At 42.5% G+C, this 20,640-nt stretch overlaps 3 protein-coding genes across 6 annotated transcripts in view; all 3 read left to right on the top strand.

The window, feature by feature from the left end:
* Nucleotides 1-1,167: 1,167 nt before the first annotated feature.
* On the top strand, nt 1,168-7,195 carry LOC113578856 (acylphosphatase-2). 2 transcript variants are annotated; one of them, XM_035524135.1, is made up of 4 exons: nt 1,168-2,081; nt 2,323-2,339; nt 2,633-2,742; nt 6,631-7,195. In XM_035524135.1, exons 1-4 carry the CDS (start codon nt 1,955-1,957, stop codon nt 6,743-6,745), a joined length of 369 nt encoding a protein of 122 aa, XP_035380028.1. In that variant the 5' UTR covers nt 1,168-1,954; the 3' UTR covers nt 6,746-7,195. The 2 variants fall into 2 exon arrangements, with proteins under 2 accessions (XP_035380028.1, XP_035380035.1); XM_035524142.1 differs by lacking the exon at nt 2,323-2,339 and having other exon boundaries at nt 1,988-2,081.
* Nucleotides 3,240-11,655, top strand: LOC113578842 (uncharacterized protein C2orf73 homolog). 2 transcript variants are annotated; one of them, XM_027012337.2, is made up of 6 exons: nt 3,240-4,002; nt 9,280-9,402; nt 9,521-9,743; nt 9,867-10,023; nt 10,125-10,231; nt 11,273-11,655. In XM_027012337.2, exons 2-6 carry the CDS (start codon nt 9,344-9,346, stop codon nt 11,537-11,539), a joined length of 813 nt encoding a protein of 270 aa, XP_026868138.2. In that variant the 5' UTR covers nt 3,240-4,002; nt 9,280-9,343; the 3' UTR covers nt 11,540-11,655. The 2 variants fall into 2 exon arrangements, with proteins under 2 accessions (XP_026868138.2, XP_035380021.1); XM_035524128.1 differs by lacking the exon at nt 3,240-4,002 and having other exon boundaries at nt 7,298-9,402; nt 9,536-9,743.
* An 820-nt stretch (nt 11,656-12,475) lies between these two features.
* Nucleotides 12,476-20,640, top strand: part of sptbn1 (spectrin, beta, non-erythrocytic 1) — a 53,635-nt gene continuing 45,470 nt past the window's right edge. For both annotated transcript variants that reach the window (XM_035524116.1, XM_035524112.1), the window contains exon 1: nt 12,476-12,617. The gene's annotated coding sequence lies outside the window, so the exon portion shown is untranslated. The remainder of the gene's footprint in view (nt 12,618-20,640) is intronic.

Raw genomic sequence — 20,640 nt, 5'->3', positions numbered from 1 at the left:
AGGTCAAAATGCACATTACTTTTAGGAAATCCCCAGTTCTCGTTTGAATTTTCTCCATAGCAACAGAAAAACTACTACGGGGTCTAGCATTAAACTCTAAAGCATTAAAGCCAGCCAGTTAAGACGCGTCTCCGATCTTTTTATCTTCCTGTATTTCACAGAAAATCAGGAAGGACTTTTTTAAGGGGAATTTCACGGCGTAAATTTAGCAGGGACCTAATCATAAAGTTTAAGTGATGATCCATGGCAGCTTAATTGTAGCTCTATACGTTACTTCTGACAAAACAGGGAAAAAAATGCCTTTTTGTAAGATGTATTATTTATATCTGAAAATATAGACAACTAAATATGTCTAAAAATGATAAACAATGTAAATATAAATAATTATTATCATATATAATTTTGTATAATATTTGTTTCCGTTTTTTCCGGAAATGTGGGGGGGGGGGGGCTGGCTGATTATAGTCCGGGGTCGGACTCTGCAGAGATCAGCCGGACTACAAGAACTGGCACTTGGAAGTGGACTCTGCTGGGTCCTACGACCCCTACATGGACGAATATAAGGGCTGCGATGATTGTGGAGAGAAAGGGGAGTACAGCGACCTCAATCTGCGGTCGGACATGGGGTCCGATTATGAGGAGGATCCACCGATGGAGGTGAAGGAGGTCCTCCATGCGGCTTCTCCCAAGGACAGTGACGCTTGGTCTGTCGTCTCCGAGAACGACGAGCCTCCGCCACCCACGAAGCGGCCCAAGGCTCCTAGGGGCAGCCTCGTTCGAGGAGAGTACTCCCTTCGCTAGGGCACACAGCCCCGGAACTCTTGCACCCGTACCGAAGCCTCGTAGAGGCAGGAAGGAACCGATACCAGTGCCCACTCCAGAGACGGGCAAGGTGGCTGGTGCGCCCCCTGTGGCGGGACAGAAAAAGTTGCCGCCCTTCAAAATCGGCGAGGGGCGGTTCCGCTCATCCGGGTTGGAGTGCAGCCCAGCCAACAAGAGAGAATGAACTCGCTCGCTTGTTAAACAAATAATGTTGTACCCATCCTAGTCACTGTGTCTGTCCCCGTCGTTTTGTCCCCTTGGTGCCTTTTTTTTCAGGTGTTAAAAAGAATGCACAATTTCAAACATTCTGTGTAGTCTTCGCAGAGCCTGGGGGGGGGGGGGGGAGTGATTTGTAGCCCTGCTTCTGTTCTTTTTCCTCAGTCCATGCATTGTAATCACTGGCAGTTAGTTTTTTAGTTCTCCGTCAGTACTAATAAATTTTATACGAAAGGCTAATACAGAAATTGATCCATATCTCTGCTACAGAAAGGCTATCCACAGTAATCACCTATTCATAAACAAAGACTAGATGCCTGTTAATTACTGTTTGCTTTTCATGTGAAGCGGTCATTTTGGTTGTCACAATAACCACATTTTTAGAGCAGTGCACTCGGTCTGAGAGAGAGAGTTCTGTATTAACTGCTTCGTTTTCCGCCTCAGTACCCTAACCGCCCTGCTAGGACCACAGCATTCGTCTCCTCCTGCCTGGCCAGAGACGGGGTCAAAGAGAGAGGGAACTTTTATCACCGGAAAAACGTGCGTATTCGCGTCTGTCTGTGCGGTGACACCCCGTGGGTATGCAGGGTACTGTTCGTCTTAAAATCGCCAGCGATTGTTTAGGAGTATGTATGGAGAATTCAAAGTACGCCATGCGTCAATATATTTCCTCAGTATAATGTTCTTGTTTTTAGTCACGCAGGACTAAAATGTTTTAACACTGAGCCTACTTAAGATTACTTATGGTGACGAATCAGATACGAGTTGTGTGTAAGGAGAGCGTGACGGGTCAAACGTGATCGCCGCTACGGATAAAAATATAACGGGCCTGCAGAAATATCGCTCGACTCGAAAATCTCGCGATGCGAAGTGGCACTAGCATGCTCTTGCGGGCGGTGGCAACGTGATACCGCTTATGTGCGGCCGCGGACTGCACGTCTTTGGGTTTCTGGTTTTACTCCTAGGCCTGACGATACTGGCTGTCATGTCATCCGGCGCAAAACTGGCATCCGTAGATTTCGAAGTATTCGGAAATGTTCAGGGTATGTACTGCAGCTGCAGCTCGACACCGTCGTGTGTGGGGTGGCCTACACTAGCATGCACGCAATGGCAGCCCCGCCTCCAAAAGTGCTCGCAAAGTATTTTCCTATGTATGGACAAGCGAGTGGGCGTTTATTCAGATTTGTCTGTATTTCCACATATGATGTGTTTTCGTTTCTCCAAGACCAAAACACTGTTTACAAGGGAAACATCTTACTAAAACAATTTTATTTTACATTTTAGGTGTCTGCTTCAGAATGGTAAGATTTCTCATAACTAAATGAATCAGATTATATTTTAGATTGACCAATATTCTAGCTCTTGAGGAACACAATAGTGTATGAACGTAAGGTTTCTCATTTAAGACAAGAAATATTTGAATACATGGCAGACCACAAAAAGAAAATTCCTTTCAAAACAACACCTTATCAACAAATACTGTTTCTACTTACTGTATATTGCATAATATTATTGCATAGTAGCTCAAAAAGATCTGGATTAACATCGGGTAAGCATAATATACCAGTATCTCATGCGACTGTGCTGTGTGCAGTACACGGAGGATCAGGGGAAGATGCTGGGGGTTAATGGCTGGGTGAAGAACACCAGACAGGGCACCGTGATTGGCCAAGTGCAGGGGCCTCGGGATAAGGTCGAGGAGATGTGAGTATTCCAACGCCCTCGCCGCAAATGATCGCTGTTCCATGTCAATGTTGAGAGGAAACCTTTTGTAAATTAGGCTGCAAGCGTGTTATACGGGCTGACAGATGTGCAGGTAACTCAAGCTCATACTTTATCTGTGTTGTGCAATTAATGATATCTAAAAGACTCTATGGTAGACTAATTGTATGCTGCAAACAACAGGTTTATATGTGTATGTATGTCTATCTGTCTGTCCCATTTGCCACACTTATTGATTGACTGCATTAGTACGTATTGTAGGGTATTGTTTATTTTTGTTGTTTAACAAACTCTAGCACTTATTGCTTATAGCACTTATCATTGTTTAGGATATACCATATGTATTTTGTACTTCTAGGTATCAGCATTCATCCATGTATTCTACAGTATTCTAGTTCATTGGTATGTTTGATTCTAACCTACTGTACTAGGATATATTCTGAGTGAACGACAAAGCACTTTTGTAAGTCGCTCTGGATAAGAGGGTCTGCTAAATGCCCTAAATGTAAATATTTGTTTACATCTTCCTGCAATATCATTTTTCACCAGTAGAAGGTGCCAGTCACTAAATCTTTGTGCCATGGAACAGTCTAGAATACTGTCGTTTTTCATGACTCTCTTCATGCGCTGCGTGTACCATAATGCGTACAGACAAACTCAGTCAGACATCCTCCAGAACAACTTATCATCAGAAATGGAAATATGTATAGCACATTTTACTCTCCGATATAGTCTGTAAGCATTAATTCGACCAAGCTGGAAATAATAGCCTCTGCCATTGTCACAGACAGGCGGATATAATTTGTCCTGACACAGCTAGGCTCAGCGTGAGTTAACAAGAATTCTTGTGTTGTGTCTTTTGAGGTCTCTTGTGCTGCTCGTAGCCAAAGCCTGGGTTCTGCTTAGAGGGTGACGTGATCTCTGGCCTGCGCTGTTTTGTTGTGCGCCATGTGTGGGTGTGTCCCAATCTGCAGTCCCAGATGCAGGGCAGGGTGAGGAGAGGTGATGTCATAATCTGAAGGTGGGCTGGCGCGACACACAGGGCTGAGGGCTTGATGACATCACAGTTTTCCACTGACACCCAAATGTGACCCAGACATTCAGGAACGAGAGAATGCGAGAGACTCACCCAGTTGTCCATCATACGGGACTGCCTTATGCTGGGGTTCATTTGATCTTAATGCGTTCATGTGGGAAAAGGGAATCTATGGGAAAATGTGTTCTTATGTGTGCATATGTGTTGTAAGTGAATCATCTAATATTCCATAAATATGCATTATTGTTGATGTCCTGGTAATTTTTTTAAAGTTTAACTAGCTTACTATGTATTTAAATATATTATCTTTTCATTTTATAACTAGTTGAATATTACATTGATTAAATCTTATTCTAATCTCTGCACCTGCACTCAACCTGCCGACTATACCGCAAAAACAGCCATTTCTTGTTTTGGTTGTAGCCTGGTTACCTTAATATTTTTTTAGTTTGTTGAACCTCTAATAGTAAGTTAATACAATGTAAAACAAGGACAAAAAAGGAAAACTATGATAAACAGCATAAAGGTTTTTTCACAGGTTTGTACCTTTATAATGTGCATTGGTTTAATTTCTATTTAATTACCAGTGCTGAGCCCAGCTGTTTACACATAACCTCACAACCCAGATAATGCGCTGACTGTGTGAACACCCTGTAGCCACACTTGAAAGATCGCTGGAGAGTGTGTGAGTTGGCTGGACACGGAGCCAGAACGTTTCGGTTACTGCTGCAGAAAAAAAAGGGCTGTTTTTTCATTATTTTACAACATCCTCTTCTTTATTCCGGCTCACGAAGTCGGAAAGTGAGGAAGCAGAAATGTATTTGCTTATTAAATATTTAAACACACAGAGAGGGCAGGATGGGAGTCCCCCGCCCACTCCTTTATTCTGTCCTCATCTCAGCTCTTTCTCCCTCTATTCTCTCCACTGTTCTTCTGTCCTTTTCTCCTGTCTCTCACCATGTTCCATCTGCTCTCTGTATCCCCCACTCAGTTCTTATCGGCACGTCTGCGTTCGTTTATTGTGGGCGAGTCCTCCATTATGTGCTGTGGAGTATGTGACTGTGTGTGTGTGCGTGTGTGCGCAAGCACACATGATGAGAGCAGAGGTCTCAGGAGACCCTTGTTAGACAGCATTCTACACACCCATTCCGGAGACATGAGAGCAAAGACTGTTTAACTGTAGACAGCGCATGCATGCATTTCACCAGTGTCATGATGCCTAATGGAATACTGCCACAGAACCTCCACAGAAATGGTTTATTTCCCAGTGACAGGACAAGGTTGAAACTTCTTGGACTTCCTTGTTCTTTTGTATTAAACATTCAGCTGATAAGTATCTGCTCAAGATTTCAATGCACAGCCAACCAAGCACAACACTTTGTACGAGCTGTTCTAGGATCAGTGGTACGTCCTCACTGATTGCTGGCCTGTGTGGTTGTTGGTACAGCCTCGCTGATTGCGGGTCTGTGTGGTCGGTGGATAGTCTCCCAGCTGGAGGAAATTCCATTCTATCACTGCACTTCTGTGTTATCAGACTTCCTCAATAACAAGACCAGGGCAAGACTCCTTTCCTTCAGAACACAATGAGCCCTCCACACACACACACACACACACACACACACGCTCGCGCGCGCACATATATAGCACAACACTGTTTTGTGCATCTGGTGGGGGGGAGGGGGGAGATTGAAGAAAGATTGAGATACTACTAGGAAAAGAGGAAGAGTCATTTACAGGTTGAAAGAGTAGTGCTTGAAAAGTTCTTGGTGGTTTTTGTTTAAAGCACAGGTTATCCGCTCTTTGAAAACACGCAGAGAGCAAGAGCTGTGTGCTTCTCTGCATTCCTCAAACAGACACAAATGACAACAAACCCTCTGTCCCTCTGTAAAACGTAAGCGCCTTCTCATGTTTTCTTGTCTCAGGGCTGGGTTTCCTATTTTGAGTCAGCCCAGCCCAGTAAGTGATTTGTATGAGTTTTGTAATACCGCTCCGGGTGGAAACCTACTGCTGGGCTTTGGCCTGCGGTCCTGGAGATTATTTCAGATGACCTGTACACCCTGGCTGCCCTTGCTCGGGCCTTCTAGTCCCACAGCACATTTTTCCCCCATTACTTCTCATTTGTAGTGGATATGAGCTATTTGCTTCATCTTAGTCATAGTCCATTTTGATTTTCTCGGCCTCTCCCCGCTTAGTCACACTTACGGCGATCGGCACACAGTAACTCTGCTGATACCCGATTGGTGAACTTCGGATTTCGAGTACATACATTCATGAAATTAGTGGAAAAAAAAGGAAAAATGGCATGGACAATTAATTCTTTATTGACGGGTACTTCAGCAGATTCATTTGTCCTGTGCCAAACGCGCAGTTCCTGGTATGAGTGGGCTTCTCTTCTTCCCCTCTCTAGTGCCATCCTCTGGGTGGAAGACAGGTAGCATTGAGCAAGGCCTTGCTATAAGAGCAGCCAGCAAGAGCCTGCCTCTGGTCATCTGGGAGGGATCCTTTCATGCATAATCTTATTTTTCGAACTCCCGAGATGCGTTTGCTGACTTAGCTGATGTTGTTAGCTTTGGCTTGTGTACCAGCATTGTTGAATATCAAGAATTACAGCCCCTGCTCAGATCAGGATAGTAATTAAATAAATTTCCTGCCATTGTTAGTTACTCCTGAACAGAACACTGAGTATGCTCATTTTCTGTCTTTATTTGCATCTTATCTGTATGAAATTTACTGTGCAATATGCAATTTGCTTCAAGTAATTGTTCTCTCTCTCTCTCTCTCTCTCTCTCTTTCTCTCTCTCTCTCTCTTCCCCTCCCCCCCTCTCTGGCTATAGGAAGCACTGGCTGAGATATGTAGGCAGTCCCAGCTCCCGAATTGACAGGGCTGAGTTCACTAACCAGAGAGACATTTCCAAACTGGAAATCCGTGGATTCGGTACTCGTTACTGAGCTCCACCTCTTCAGTAGTTTGTTACTGTTCAGCCAATTGCTATGAAGTAATCATTCATGCCCTCCTGACTCGCCCTTGTTACCAATCCTTTTTGCACCTTTTGAATGTTGCAAGATTGTACAATGCAGTAACTCAAATGTAAGCACAAGCCTTAATTATGTATATTTATATTTATATATATATATATATATATATATATGTATATGTATGTATGTGTGTGTGTGTGTGTGTGTGTTTGCATAAGTCCATAGTCCAATAATTACAGCATAGGTAAATAACAAAAAATAAGTTTATTGGGGTTTTTTTTCCTCAATGGGTAGATTCTGTGACTCTAAATGTAGGTTTTCTTCTCTAAACTAAACCAGTGAGAAACACCCTCCCAGTATTTTGTTTGTATTTTAACAAGCACTCAGTTGCCACCCTGGAATAAAGCACTATATAGAATCTCACATTTTGTATCCTGTTCTCATTTCCACATGATGGCTTTGGCAGCATAATTGATAACTCTACCACAAACATAATTTTTCAAGAGGTCACGAGACCTAATTCTAATGCTTTACCATGCATAAGACTGCATAACCGACTGCCCACAGTACTACACAGCTGTAGGAATATTAGCCACGCCCTTTCCTTTCTACATTTTAGATTATAGTGTGCAGAGGATTGTCTTTTACATGAAGCATGTAACTAATATTGATCCTTACAGTCCATACTAGTATACTAGCACACCACTAGTATCCTAGAGAGAGAGAGATTACATTTCCTTTTACAACCTATATTATCTAATACTTTAGATATATCCTTGCTAGTGTACTAGCCTGTTTCTGATGCTCTGTTTAAGGAAAATTCACCAATCACAATTTTCCCTTATACTGTTGCCATGGTGAATTTTCCCCACTTCTATAAAACTCCCTTAAGGTGGTTGGCTTGAAGCAATCACAGTTGTGCTCTATTATTAACAACGTAATGAAAAGTGTTGTCCTCTATATTGAAGATTCTATCAGCTCCCTCATTCACACAAGATTTCCTAATATATCTTTTGGGAAGCACCCACAGGGCCATTCTCATACCACATGCGCTGTAACCGTGGCTACAGGCATAGATGATCTCTTGAGGGCCTCCTTTTGCTCCCAGCATGCTTGCTGACACTAATCTGCATACTCACTGCAATCCCCTTCGCTGACAGTGGCAAGATTAGATTAGTGTCTTATGCTGGGGCTAGAGAATCGATCTGGGTAAAAGTTGCACAGCCGCATGTGATAGAAACTCACAGAGGACACACTGAAATGTGCTTTTTGTGTTGGGTCTCTCTATCTGTTGTGCAAATACACTATGTCATCACTGAGTCTATTAGCTGCACAGTGCACTTGACGTTCTTGTGTTGTTCCCTTTCTGTGACTGTTTTTTTTTGGGGGGGAGTAGTTCAGGAGGTAATAACAGGCCTGTGTTCATAACATTAGTTTAATTTATAATGAGGCAACTGACTTGACAAGTTTAGAGAAATTTAAGGATTGGTTAGGAGTGTGACTAACGTTTCCATCATTCAGTTAGTGCTGTAGTATGCCTACTGATCTGTTATAGTAAAAGCAGAGTCAGCTCATCATCCTGTGATGGAACCAGAAGGGCCAGATGATGCTTGCGTGACCCATGGCTGTTTTCTTCAGCAAGTTTTAAATTGCCCCAACTAATCCCAACACAGCCAACAAATTTTCCCTTACTTAATTTCTCCCCTTGTCTTGTAATACTTATTTGTCTGATAAAATAAAAAATGTGCTTGGCTAAATGGGGGGTGTCTTCTCATTGTAAAACGATACCTTCCCTGTACCGGCTCCACTGACATCTGGCTAATGAGCTCTAATCACATTACATGTCAAGCAGGAGGAACCGAGCGCACAACAGAACAGGCAGGAAGCTGTGGGTGAACACAGGAAATTGGTTTGTTTTAAAATTCCCAATAACTTTTCCCAGCAAGCCTGATATTCCCTGCCAGTATGGCTACCTGGTGATAACTGATGATACAAAAGGGTTTCCTAATTATTTCCTTCTTTTACAGTATGGCTGAGAAGTAGTTTGACCACTGACTGGCACCCATTAGGTTTAAACAACAATACTAACTGGCGTGCTAATACAGTGTTAAGCCTTTACTAGGCTGTTTTATAAGACAACTTACATAGTATGACCTAGGACAGACTGAAATATCCCCATACAATGTCACCATTATCCCTTGACATACAAATAAAACAAGTATTAAGGTAATGACACAATTTCCTTATTTAATTATCTTTAATCTGATGTAGGTTATTAATCTTATTTGTTTGTCTTTTTAGATAAGCTTGTATCATTTGTTCATGAAACACAGGTCAGGTTCAATGATGTTTTACTATAATTTAATGGTGGCTATTCTATGATGGCTCAGGTTGGACCATAGACAGTCTATGGGTTGGACTGACTGTAGTTTCTTTTAATCAGTGGGCTACAGAGAGTGTGATTTAATGCCGCTAAGTGTCAAATTTCTGCGTCTCTTGTTGCATAGCAACCTCCAAATAATGGTTGTGACCCCAGAATGAAAAGAACGAGCTATATCGTCTGAAGACAGCATGTATCAGCGTGCGGAGATATGTCTACCTCGAAAGAAGAGGGTACAAGAATCCTTCCGGTATGTGACATTAACCTGTAATGCTGGAGTTTTCCTTAATGTAGTCTTTGGTCGTTGGAAGTGCAGCAGTTAACATTAGCTAACGTTAGCTATTTCGCGTCTGCTTTCTATGACGCAGTTCAAACACCTACAGGATCTTTGATGAAAAGGTGCCGGATCGATTAAGTCCGGACGAATTCTACAAGGACCATAAATATGAAACCAGAGATCGAAGAGAAACGGAGCTGCTGAAATCGCATAACATCCCGCAGCCGTACAACGCGAGGTTCATTCGAACCAATGCCAGATTCTTTAATGAGCCTATTGCTTATATGGAAACCGACGGCACAATGGCTGAACAGGTTGCTATTCGTTTCAGTGATTTCCTGAACATGAGAAACTATGCCACGGTGTTTATCATTAGCCTCTGTTTACACATTGATGCTGTTTTGTTTTCTTTGTTATATCTTAATACTTCCCATTAGTTTAAATGGTGGTCAGATGTCCTGGACAAGGAAACAGTACACAGAAAAGCAGCATACAGTAAGGACAGCACTCAGAGGACTGATTACCAGCCCATCACACACACTGCAGTAACCAGAGTCCGAGAGGGAAGAGACAGGTCTCCAGCTACAGGAATCGGTGAGCTGTCTCTTATTTTGTGCGTGTGCATGTTATGTTAATGCATGCATGAATGTATGCTGTTTGTCATTATAAAATCCATTGTTTCTCGATGTTTGCAGTTCCGACTCTGAGCCCCCTTGGACAGCCTAAAGAATTAGTGGAGTACATGTCCTTCCTTCACCAGTATGATTCCAGGAGAACACATGGCCAGCCCTACCAAGGAAGAGTAAGAGCACATATGTATGACACAGTTCCACTCTTTAATGTGCACCTTAATTTGTATGCACACAGCCGGGAGACATTCTAACACACTTTGTATTCCAAGTGTTTGAAGGCAGCAATAGCGGTTTCATCAGAATAAGGGATGTATAAATGAAGGGTTTCAAAAACATATACGCACTACTTCACTCATACAAAAGGATGGGAGTAATTCAGTAGTGTACTTAACTGTCTTTTAAAAGTACATCTACTTTACTTGATTATTTATGGCTTTAAAGACCTTTCACTCTAGTTCTTCTAAAATCATGGTACATACTTTTGATTCAACCACATTTGCCTTGTTATTTGTTACATCTTTAGTTGCTGAACCTTTATCCAAGTGATAATAAAGGCAAGATATTTCAACTTTTCGTTATACTCACAATAAAATATCCTTTGGTATAAGAAAGTCAAAAAAAATATCAGTGCAAGACATTAAGGATACTTTCTCAGATGAAGACCTCAACATTGATCTTCTACAGGCTTATAGTTGCATTCTTATCAGAGTCAAAAGAATTCACGTCTTAAAATATCCACTAAGCCAAAAAGTTCACACTGAAAAGGAAAACCAGACGTTCCTGGATTAAAGCTACTATTACTGTGTTTTGGTAATATTCTAAAATCAGTGCAGTTGTCATGAACCCACATATATAATTTGTCATGACATATACCAACACATTCACACACACACACACACACACACACACACAAACACACACACACACACACACACACACACACACACACACACACACACAGACACACACACACAAACACACACACACACACACACACACACACACACACAAGCTTCTTAACTGAGGATAGGTGACTTTTCTTGACCTGGAAAGACTCTTGGCAGCCTGTGAACTATGAGTTGAACTGTTTACTACAGCTGTGTCTCTCTGCTACAAACCCCACCCTTTTGGTACTGTATGTCCCCAGCCCACTTTCAATCTGTTTTATGTTTGCACCCCTCCTCTCTCTGTGTCTCTCTCTCTCTCAATAGCGTCATGGAGCCTTTGTGTGGAGTGAGAGGGGGGTGAGTGGGCCCATCGCATTCCAGAGCACGGCGGGGCCTCGTTCGCCCTTTGAGGGAAGAGTGAACAGACTGACCTCTTCCCAGGAGGCTCCTCCAGGCCCTCAGCAGATGTGCATGTCCACAGGGGCCCTCTCATGCCGGCCAGGCCCTGCTCCTGGGAGCACCCAGAATGCGAAGGTGGAGTGGGTGGAAGAGATCGCTCCTCCACTGAATGCAGTCCCACAAGGACCATAGCCTCATACCACATATGTCCCCACTTTTGGTTTAGCTACCACAAAATGAATTGATGTAGTCACTGGACCTTGTGACATGCGCTGGAACTTGTGACAAATTACAGTGTTTCACAATTACATGTCAGTTTGTCTTTTTGCACATGGATGTTATAGCAGTATTTAAGCTTGTAGTCCTGTATTTAGACTCCAGTATTCCTCAGTCTACATCAGTAGTAAGTAATAGATTGTATAGCTGGTAGAGCAGGTTGTGTGATGTGATGGCAAACGTGTATGTCTGTGAATAAGGGTGCCTGCCAAATGCTATAAATATAAATTACTGAACATGAATCTTTTTAAAATAATACATTTTAATGATCAAAATGCCTTTGATCCACGTTTTCTATTTTGTTTAACAACCTACGACCTGAATTTTTTTTCCTTCAAATATTTGCAACAATTACCTAATTATTTGTCCTAGACCACAAAACAAAAACATTTCATTTGAGGACGATGACAGTGGAAGCCAGTGTGGTGTGACGTCCGACTGGCTTATAGACAGTTACTTTACCGCACCAAGTAAGAAGTCTGCTCTGTGAAGTAGTGCCTGGTGAAATATGAATACGTTATAGATGCACTGCGCAGGAATACGCTGAAAGCCAGCCAACGGATCGGGAACTTGAAATGCTTAATTGAGAGGTTAGGGGTGTACCCACGTTAGCAAATATTTATGTGATTCACACAACACTGACTCTAACCGTTATGTTAAACATTTCGTTCATTTGGCTTACTGCGGAATATCCTGCAAGAGGTTTCCTAATAAGATGAGTGTCGCCAATGCAAATCGGAAAAAGCCAAGTCAAGAAGCTCCGCACCTCTGTCCCAGGCTGCTAATTTTTCCTCTGGACTGGACCTACGTGAGAGAGAGACTCCTTTAGCACGTCCATCCCCGCCCTCTTAGCTCAGTGCAGCAGTTGCCAGTGCTGAGAGAGGGAGGAGGCAGTGCGGATTCCGCTGGTCACTCCCCGTGCTTCTTGGCCAGCCTCTCGTTTGCTCGTTGCGGACTCGTAAGGCGGTGAACTTCATTACTTATTCTTTTCTAGGTAAGTGTAAATACACACTAATATTATATATTAGACTAATTAAACGAACGTAGATGGATGGAGAAAAAATGTAAATATAGTCTGCACGTTTAGTCTTGCTTTTTTCATTGAAAAAAAATGGCTTATTTTAATGAAGGCAAGGGGCAAGAGACGTTGATGGAGATGATGGAGACGCTGCAACGGACAAATTAGACAATTTATCTTCTAGTTTGCGTCAATGAAATCAGTCAATACAACGACCCCGACTGGAGTTGTAGAGTACCCAAATCGCTAATTGCGTGATTATCGTATGACAATTTTGCTGACGCACAGATGGTTTGGTCAATTTCGCAGGGTTCCTGCATATTATTTCCTTTTCTGGGTCTGCTATTTAGATCAAGGACAGAATGGTAATCCATCCTAAAGGCGATTGAATAACGGTACGATGCAAACAGGCGTGGTCGGGTGCTGTGCTGTGCTGGAGTTTGTTATTGAGAAGAGCTGTATTTGGCCACAGTAAATGCCATCGAAGGTTGTAGCCCTTCTGATTTGGTGGTTGCAATATTTTTGACAACATGCGTATTGATAAAATATTCAGCTTTTACTTCTACTTATCTCACGGGCATGGATACTATCAGGCAAAAGCGTTATCCTGATATGTTGATATGCTGACTACTATTTGACATCAAAAACGATTCCTTGTTTACCAGTTTCCATTTATCATGCCCATGCCTCTGCTCACAAATAGCTGCCACACAAGTGCATATCGCACCAATGGTCCTGAAAGCTGTTTGTGATTGCTAAATCCGTTGTTTCGCAGAACTGACTTCGCGTAAATACAGAACCTAACCACGGCAATGATTGTGATGTCGGAGGGGTGGTTTTTTTTTTATTATCACCCACTCTCTACTGCAGCCGTGTCGGGGAGTTTTCGCACTCAGACCTTCCGTGCTGATGCGCCACTGGTGCGGCCTCTTACGCGGCTAGCCGGTGGTATCTCTGACAGTAACGACGTTGTTTTTTACGCGCGACATGGTTCACGTACAAATCCCGTCTGCGCTTACCGGAGCGAAACACTCGGTGATGACGTCATACTGCCACGCACGTCCCTCGCGAGGCCCGTTCAGCTTGCTAAGCAACGGTGTGGACTAATCCCCCAAGTGATCATTTATCTCCGAGCAACAGGGAACTGACAACACGAGAACTGTACTGCGACGGCAGGTTATTTCGGTCCGTGTTTAACCGGGAAGGGATGGTTTAGAAGGTGCCTCGGAATCAGAAACACCCGCGAAGGACTGAAATTTAAAGCATATCCAGACGGTTTATTGCAACAACAATGCGAACTGTGTTTTCACATCTGAACCGCACCTTACAGTAAAAGGTTAGCTCTCCTGCATAAGGACTTAGAATAGGCTGTTTAAGGAACCCCGTTCCTGAAGACTAATAATGCATAATACTATGTAAAATAGTCACGCACCTCAACTATATCAATCAACTTGTGTCGTCCATTATTGCATAAAGATCCGTCTCTGACAGTCCACCTTCTAAATATTTGCAACCTCAAATAACCTTAGATGTGTTTGATTTTGGTAAATTTCCTAAGCAAATTTAATCTGTGTTGACTGGATGTAAAAACGTTATGTTGTGTGTTGATTGTAAAGCGTCCTTGGGTACGGAGAAAGGTGCTATATACGTGTAACTTCGAGTCATCATATCATATTATATCACATTATCAATCCATGGAGTCATAAGATATCATTTTTAGTTTATTGTATGTGTCTCGAGCTGATGATGCACTGGAAATTAATAATAATAGTAGTAATAATTACTACTACTACTACTACTTAATAATTAATAATAATAATAATAATAATAATAATAATAATAATAATACTTTTTTGCTAGCTTGCTGAACTTTTTCCCATTGTGGTTATACCATGTTAACTCTTCAGTGTGGTTTTTGTCTTCCCCACCATCGTGCAGCCTCTCTGTCTTCAAGGGTGGGGTCACCTTGTAGGGGCGAAACACAGGGCAAGGTCACTTTGTAGTGGTGGAACAGTGCGTGTTTGTGTATGTAATGCCTGTTCATTTCTCCAGGGTGTGGAGGTCCACTCACGAGAGGGCATAGCTGGGCATTTGGGGTGCATTTATCTGTTTATTAACAATAACGCATGCACTTCAGAAAGCATGTGCTTTGTGTTCATGTGTTTGAGCACACAAAATGCCAATCACAGCAGAGATGAGTCAGCCCGTATGTGTGCTACCGAGCACTGCTTGGTTAGCTGCGCTTTTTGCCAGCTCATACCTCCTCCCTCTTCAATCTCTAAGAGGCACAGGTTGGGAGGTATTGGTTGTTCAATGCTGCTACTTTTTTTTAAGAGCAACTTTCTCATACCCACTCTTAGAGACCTGTGGTTTTGTTTTGTTATTACTAGCTACCTGCTGGGGAGGATGCAACTTAATTAATTTCACAGCACAGACAGTGTTACAGTCAGCCAGGTGGCAGGCAGGGTGGCCCTGGGGCAGTGGGGCTGTTTACCGTCCAAGATGGCTGACCCTTATTTAGAGGCGGGAGGGGAGGCGCCAAGGAGGGTGTGGAGTGATCAGGGACCAGCTGCCTCAAGAGGGTAACGACAGGTGAGGGACACATGCTCCCCACGGGTGACTCCCCCTGGAAGTCGGTTGGGGGAGGGCATGCTCGGGCCGAATTTAAGTCGTGATCTATAGTGCAACTCCCTCAGCCACGCCGGGCAGGCATGCTGGTCCTCTTCACCATGTTTCTCCAGCTGCCTCCCATGGGACTGCCGGGAATTTTAGGCCTTTATTTTGGGGCTTGGAGTCTCAGAACCTTGCAGCACTCCAGAGCACCGTGTGGGTGCAGGGAGTAAGCACCATTTGTGCGTTCCTGTTGTTCAGGTACTAATTGGCTGAGTCTGTGATCTAGGAAATAAAACGATGTTTTTCACTGAGGGCCTGGGCCCACGTTTGTGGACAGAGGGAGCAGCAAACATGATCTCCCAGTTCACATCGTGATCTTTGCTTCTGATGTTAAAGTTATGTATTTGTCATCAGTCCTATGTTGTAAATATTGCGCACTGATGAGGACTGGCTGCATAGTCAAACATTTTATTGTATTTTACTTCTATACTGTTCACTTATCTCCACAATTTTAATAGAACTATATAATGAATACTCTCAGAGACCTAATAGCTACTTTATGGCTCAGTGTAAGGAGAATAAAATTATTGGCAGCATTGTTTTGTAGCTTTAAAAAGAAACAGGATTTACAAATCTATGGTACCAGATTGAGACAAGAGCAGAAGAGATATTTCTGTGCTGATTGTGTTTGTCCGAGCAGCTCCATAGCTGATGTGCTCAGGGCTGTCTGAGCCCAAAGTGGATTAGAGGAAATGAGAGAGACCCCAAGGGACTGGGTGAGGTCCGCCGGCATGAACCAATCTCCTCTCCTCTCCTCCCCTCTGATCTCCTCCTCTCTCCTCCTTTTAGTTGGTGGAGTGCATGACTTAGATTAGGATTAGAACCCTGTCCTTTTTAGAGGAGCTACATGAGTTATTTCTGGTCACCCAGTACCTCTTCATCTATTTACAGTCTTAAGATGTTAACTGCCATCATTCTAATGGTTTTAAGGCTTTTTACACATGAAGATTTTGTGCTCTGCACCATCACTGAAATGATCCATGACATTTGGCAGCATCTCTTCTGTACCCTCGCCAGTTCCATAGAACTGCTTAAACAGTTTAAACATGGCCTGTTCTCCACACGCCCATCCATCCACCCATTCTACCAGCTGGATGGAGGGATGGAGGCTGAGCCTGGCGATTGAGTGTGCACCGAAGGGTTGTGGTACTGGCCTTGACCCCTGACCACATAACTGGGCTCCTCGACCCAGGGTTCACACGGCTGGGGGCCCTCTGAGAGAGCCAACAGGATGTGGTTCATTCAGATGCTGAGAATGGGCTGCACCACAGTCCTTACAGCTGGGAGGCGTCATCTGGGTCAACAGAGCAGGTAGCAGCCAGCCATGGAGGGGCCGGTATGAGCAGAGCTGGGTGTGGATTGATAACGGATCAACAGAGATTGGAGGTTGTTCTTAACTTTCACTAGCACTATTTGACCATATCCTAAACCATGCACCAAGGTACAGCGCTTAGTAGCAATACTTTGCTAATGGGAACTTGAAAATCTTGGTGCTACTTGTGGTTAATGTGTCTGTTCCTGAAATACTTAATGTTGGGGATAACAGAAGCAGGAAAGCAATATAATGGGTTGCTCACAGTACTAGTGCAGTGTTGTGATCTTATAACCTGTGATTAATAGAAGCTTTAAACTTTCTATGAGTTCAAAGGAAAGGAGTGGCTATCCCTCTGTTGTGATTTAGGCTCATTGTTTTGGGAAACTTCAATTCTATAATGTTGCTTAAACACACACTTCCTGTATCTCTGTACCTCAGCACATAGACCTCCATGCATTTGGGATTTTCTGTGGCCCAGGTGGGTTTCCACACTTCAGAGGAGAGCTGTTAGATAAACATAGGGTGATATGTTCATACCACAGTTTATTATATAACTCACTTGGACTGGGTGATATTGCCAAAAAAAAAACAACTTTTTTTTTTCAACTGTTGGACATTTCTTGATTTCTTAAAAAATAATCTATATAAGTGGTGAAAAGAATTGTCTCTTAAATATCCTTAACAGACTCAAAATTATACAGCAAAAATGTTTTAAAAGCATTAAAACAATGCGAGAAATTATTTTAAAAACATATTTTGAGCTATAGTCATTCAAAAATAGCTTTCTTTGGTCATTTTTCATGATGTGAAATGCCAGGTTTAAGGTTAATGTTAATGAGAATGGATTTGCCTTAGATAAACATCCATCATGCCACATTTGTTCTGCCTCATCTTAGTCCATGTTACAATATCACTAAAGTGATATTTCTAGTTTCTTTTCTGTGATTTTCTCTGCAAACTGCTGCCTGTTTTCTTCATTAAATAATATTTACTTATTTATTTTAATCATCACATTTGTGTTAAAACATTAATTGGAATTAACAGAAATGTATGCTTAAATTGATAATCAAGATTATATTACCACTATTATATTGTATATAGATAATTGGATCATGTCACATTTTATTACATTTCAATAAAACAAGAACCAGATTTCTCCCAAAACAAAGACTGTTATATACAATGAATATCTTTAATGCCCATGAAATAAAAATATTCACACAAAAATATTCACAGATATACATCATATTTATATATAATATATATATTATATTATATATAATGTAGCTAGATGACAAATGTAATTCTTCTCATGTCCCAGTTTGTGCTTGTGATGGATGGAGAGAGGGACCATATAACCCAGCCTCCTTCCTCAACATGAAAAAGACATTCTAGGCACAGTATCGATTTGTGATCGATACCTGTTTTTCATGCATTCTCTGTCTCTTTCTCTCTCTCTGTCTCTTTGTCTGTCTCTCTCTCTCTCTCTCTGTCTCTCTTTCTCTGTCTCTGTCTCTCTCTCTCTCTCTCTGTCTCTTTGTCTCTGTCTCTCTCTCTCTCTGTCTCTCTTTCTTTCTTTCTTTCTCTCGTTGTCTTGAACTGGATGAACTCCAGCTGCTTGTTATCTCAGATGATAGTGATCTCATCTTCAAAGTCTTAGGAGGACATTAATTTGAAAAGTCTGTTGGCGTGATGTATAAGCAAACAGATTTCTTGGCCTGTTTTCCTAACCATTACGTAATTGGACTATTTGAATCAGAGCAGGGTGGTGGTCTTATTCAAGTCTGTAAAGATAGTCGTTATATATTACAAATAATTTTACACTTTCTAGATGTTATGCATGCTGTAGGTCATCTGTTATGTCTCTCATAACAACATAGATTCAAGTAGTTAAGAATGTTCTGATAGTTAAGAATGTTCTGTGTATATAAACATAATATACATATATTGTACATACATTGTTAATATATTTTTGTACATATATAGATATATATTCCTCTATGCACCCCTGTTTTCTTTTTCCTCAGTTTGGACAGAGCACTCTCAACCATTTTACTGCGAGTTATACTGTGTATGACTATGTATGTGACAAATAAACCAAACTTGAACTTGATATCCTCCAATTGCCTTTATTTTGAGACTTTAATTAATTGAGTTAGCAGCCCTTGAGTCTTTCAAGTTCAGGTCTGCAAATCTGTAATCCAGATTTAATCTCTCTCTCTCTCGCTCTCTCTCTCTCTCGCTCTCTCTCTCTCTCTCTCTCTCTCTTTCTCATTGTACCAACCTAGTCCTCTAGTGCTGGTCCTCTTTGTACAGTTGCACCATATTCACTGAAGTATTGAAGCAGAGTGAGTCTGTGCCTTTCAGTTAGGATAACAAATGCTACCTTTGTGTCTTGCAACAGCCCAGATGTATGGAGCACTCACCTGGTACAATAAACATGTTAGAGTTGCTGCGAAACAAAGCTGTTTCCCACATTTAATCTCCCTGACATGGCATAGAAGTCTTTGAAAAGGCTTTGGACAGGATGATGTCATGCCAGAGAGACCCACACTTCCCGGGTCATTGCCTTCACTCCACTTTTCTCCTCATTTTCCCATGGTGCTCCTGTACGCGTGAGGAAGGAAGTGCTGATCCATGGTTCGACTGGTGGTGCAGCCTCTCTCTGTGAAATATCTAATATGAGCCCTGAAATGTCACAATGTTCTGTGGCTGAAACCCATGTAGATGCTTGACCAAAACTACTTGGACAGCCGTTCTCTTTTTCAGAAACCCCTGTGGAAAGCGGTGTTTCAGCGCTGGTTTACTGCCAAACTGGTTTCCCATTGCAGTTTATTTGGAACTTGGTGTGAAGAGTTCTCAGTGCTCTGGCATATGTCCCCCTGTCGTCTGTGACAGTGTTAGTATCTTCTGAAAATGGTTTAGGACCATGTGATCATATAAGGTGCCAGAGTGGCCACTGATTATGCACATCAGATGGGGAAGAGAGAGCATAGCCAAGGGCTCCGAGTCAGTGTTGTTTTGACATCTCTTTAGGCCTCCAAGCGTGACATGTAAATGTGCCTCATCTCGCTGCATAGTCATACGCAGATGGTGGTTTGGGGTAGTGAGCTGCTCTCCACTCAGCTGTGTCAGCTCCTCCCTCTGTCTCTCGTTCGTTTTCTTCTGTCTCCGTTTCAGTTCACTCTCTATCCATATTCACTCCAAAAGTCAATCAGTGGTTTACTTCACTCACAAAGTGAAAATATGGTGACAATGAATTAATGTTTTTGTCAAGTAAATGATTAATTGTAGTCCATTTATGTGGCATTAACGAAGTCTATATATGCTGATTGTATTCAAATGACAAAAACTTTTATTTGTTTTCTATCTATCTATCTATCTATCTATCTATCTATCTATCTATCTATCTATCTATCTATCTAGAGGTGTATGCGTTTGTTCTTTTCACCCCTTGAGTCAGTGTTTGTGGGGTGTTCGTGCGTGCGTGCATGTGTGTGTGTTCTCTCCAACCCTCATCTCAGGAATTGTTGTGTGTGTCTTCTCTTTACTCCTTGTCTTGGGATTTGTGGTTTGTGTGTGTGTGTGTGTGTGTGTGTGTGCAGGTGTGCGCGCATGTGTGTGTTTGTGTGTGTGTGTGTGTTCTCTTCACCCCTTGTCTCAGCAACAAGCAGCTGCAGGTGTTCATTCAGCACATGCTGTAGTCACACGGCTCCGTTTCCAGCCACAGTACGGTCCCCTAACCTCCGTCCCCAGGACCACAGCACTCGTCTCCTCTTCCCTCGCCAGAGACGGGGGCAATGCACAGGGCAGGGAGGGGGAACGTTTAGAATCGGAAAAATGTATGGGAAAGACGGAAGAGAAAAAGACGCAGAATGGAAAAGTGGATGAGAGAGCTTGTGTGTGTGTGTGTGAGAGAGAAAGTCAGAGAGAGAGAGAGTGGTTCATGGAGAAGAGGGAGGAGTGTGAGAGTTTGAGTAGGAGTATAATGATATCCAGACCTCGCCACAG

This window comes from Electrophorus electricus, chromosome 1, assembly GCF_013358815.1.
Source record: "Electrophorus electricus isolate fEleEle1 chromosome 1, fEleEle1.pri, whole genome shotgun sequence".
Taxonomy (NCBI): domain Eukaryota; kingdom Metazoa; phylum Chordata; class Actinopteri; order Gymnotiformes; family Gymnotidae; genus Electrophorus; species Electrophorus electricus.
The sequence above is the reverse complement of the archived record's forward strand: the minus strand, read 5'-3'. Positions and strand labels throughout refer to the sequence as shown.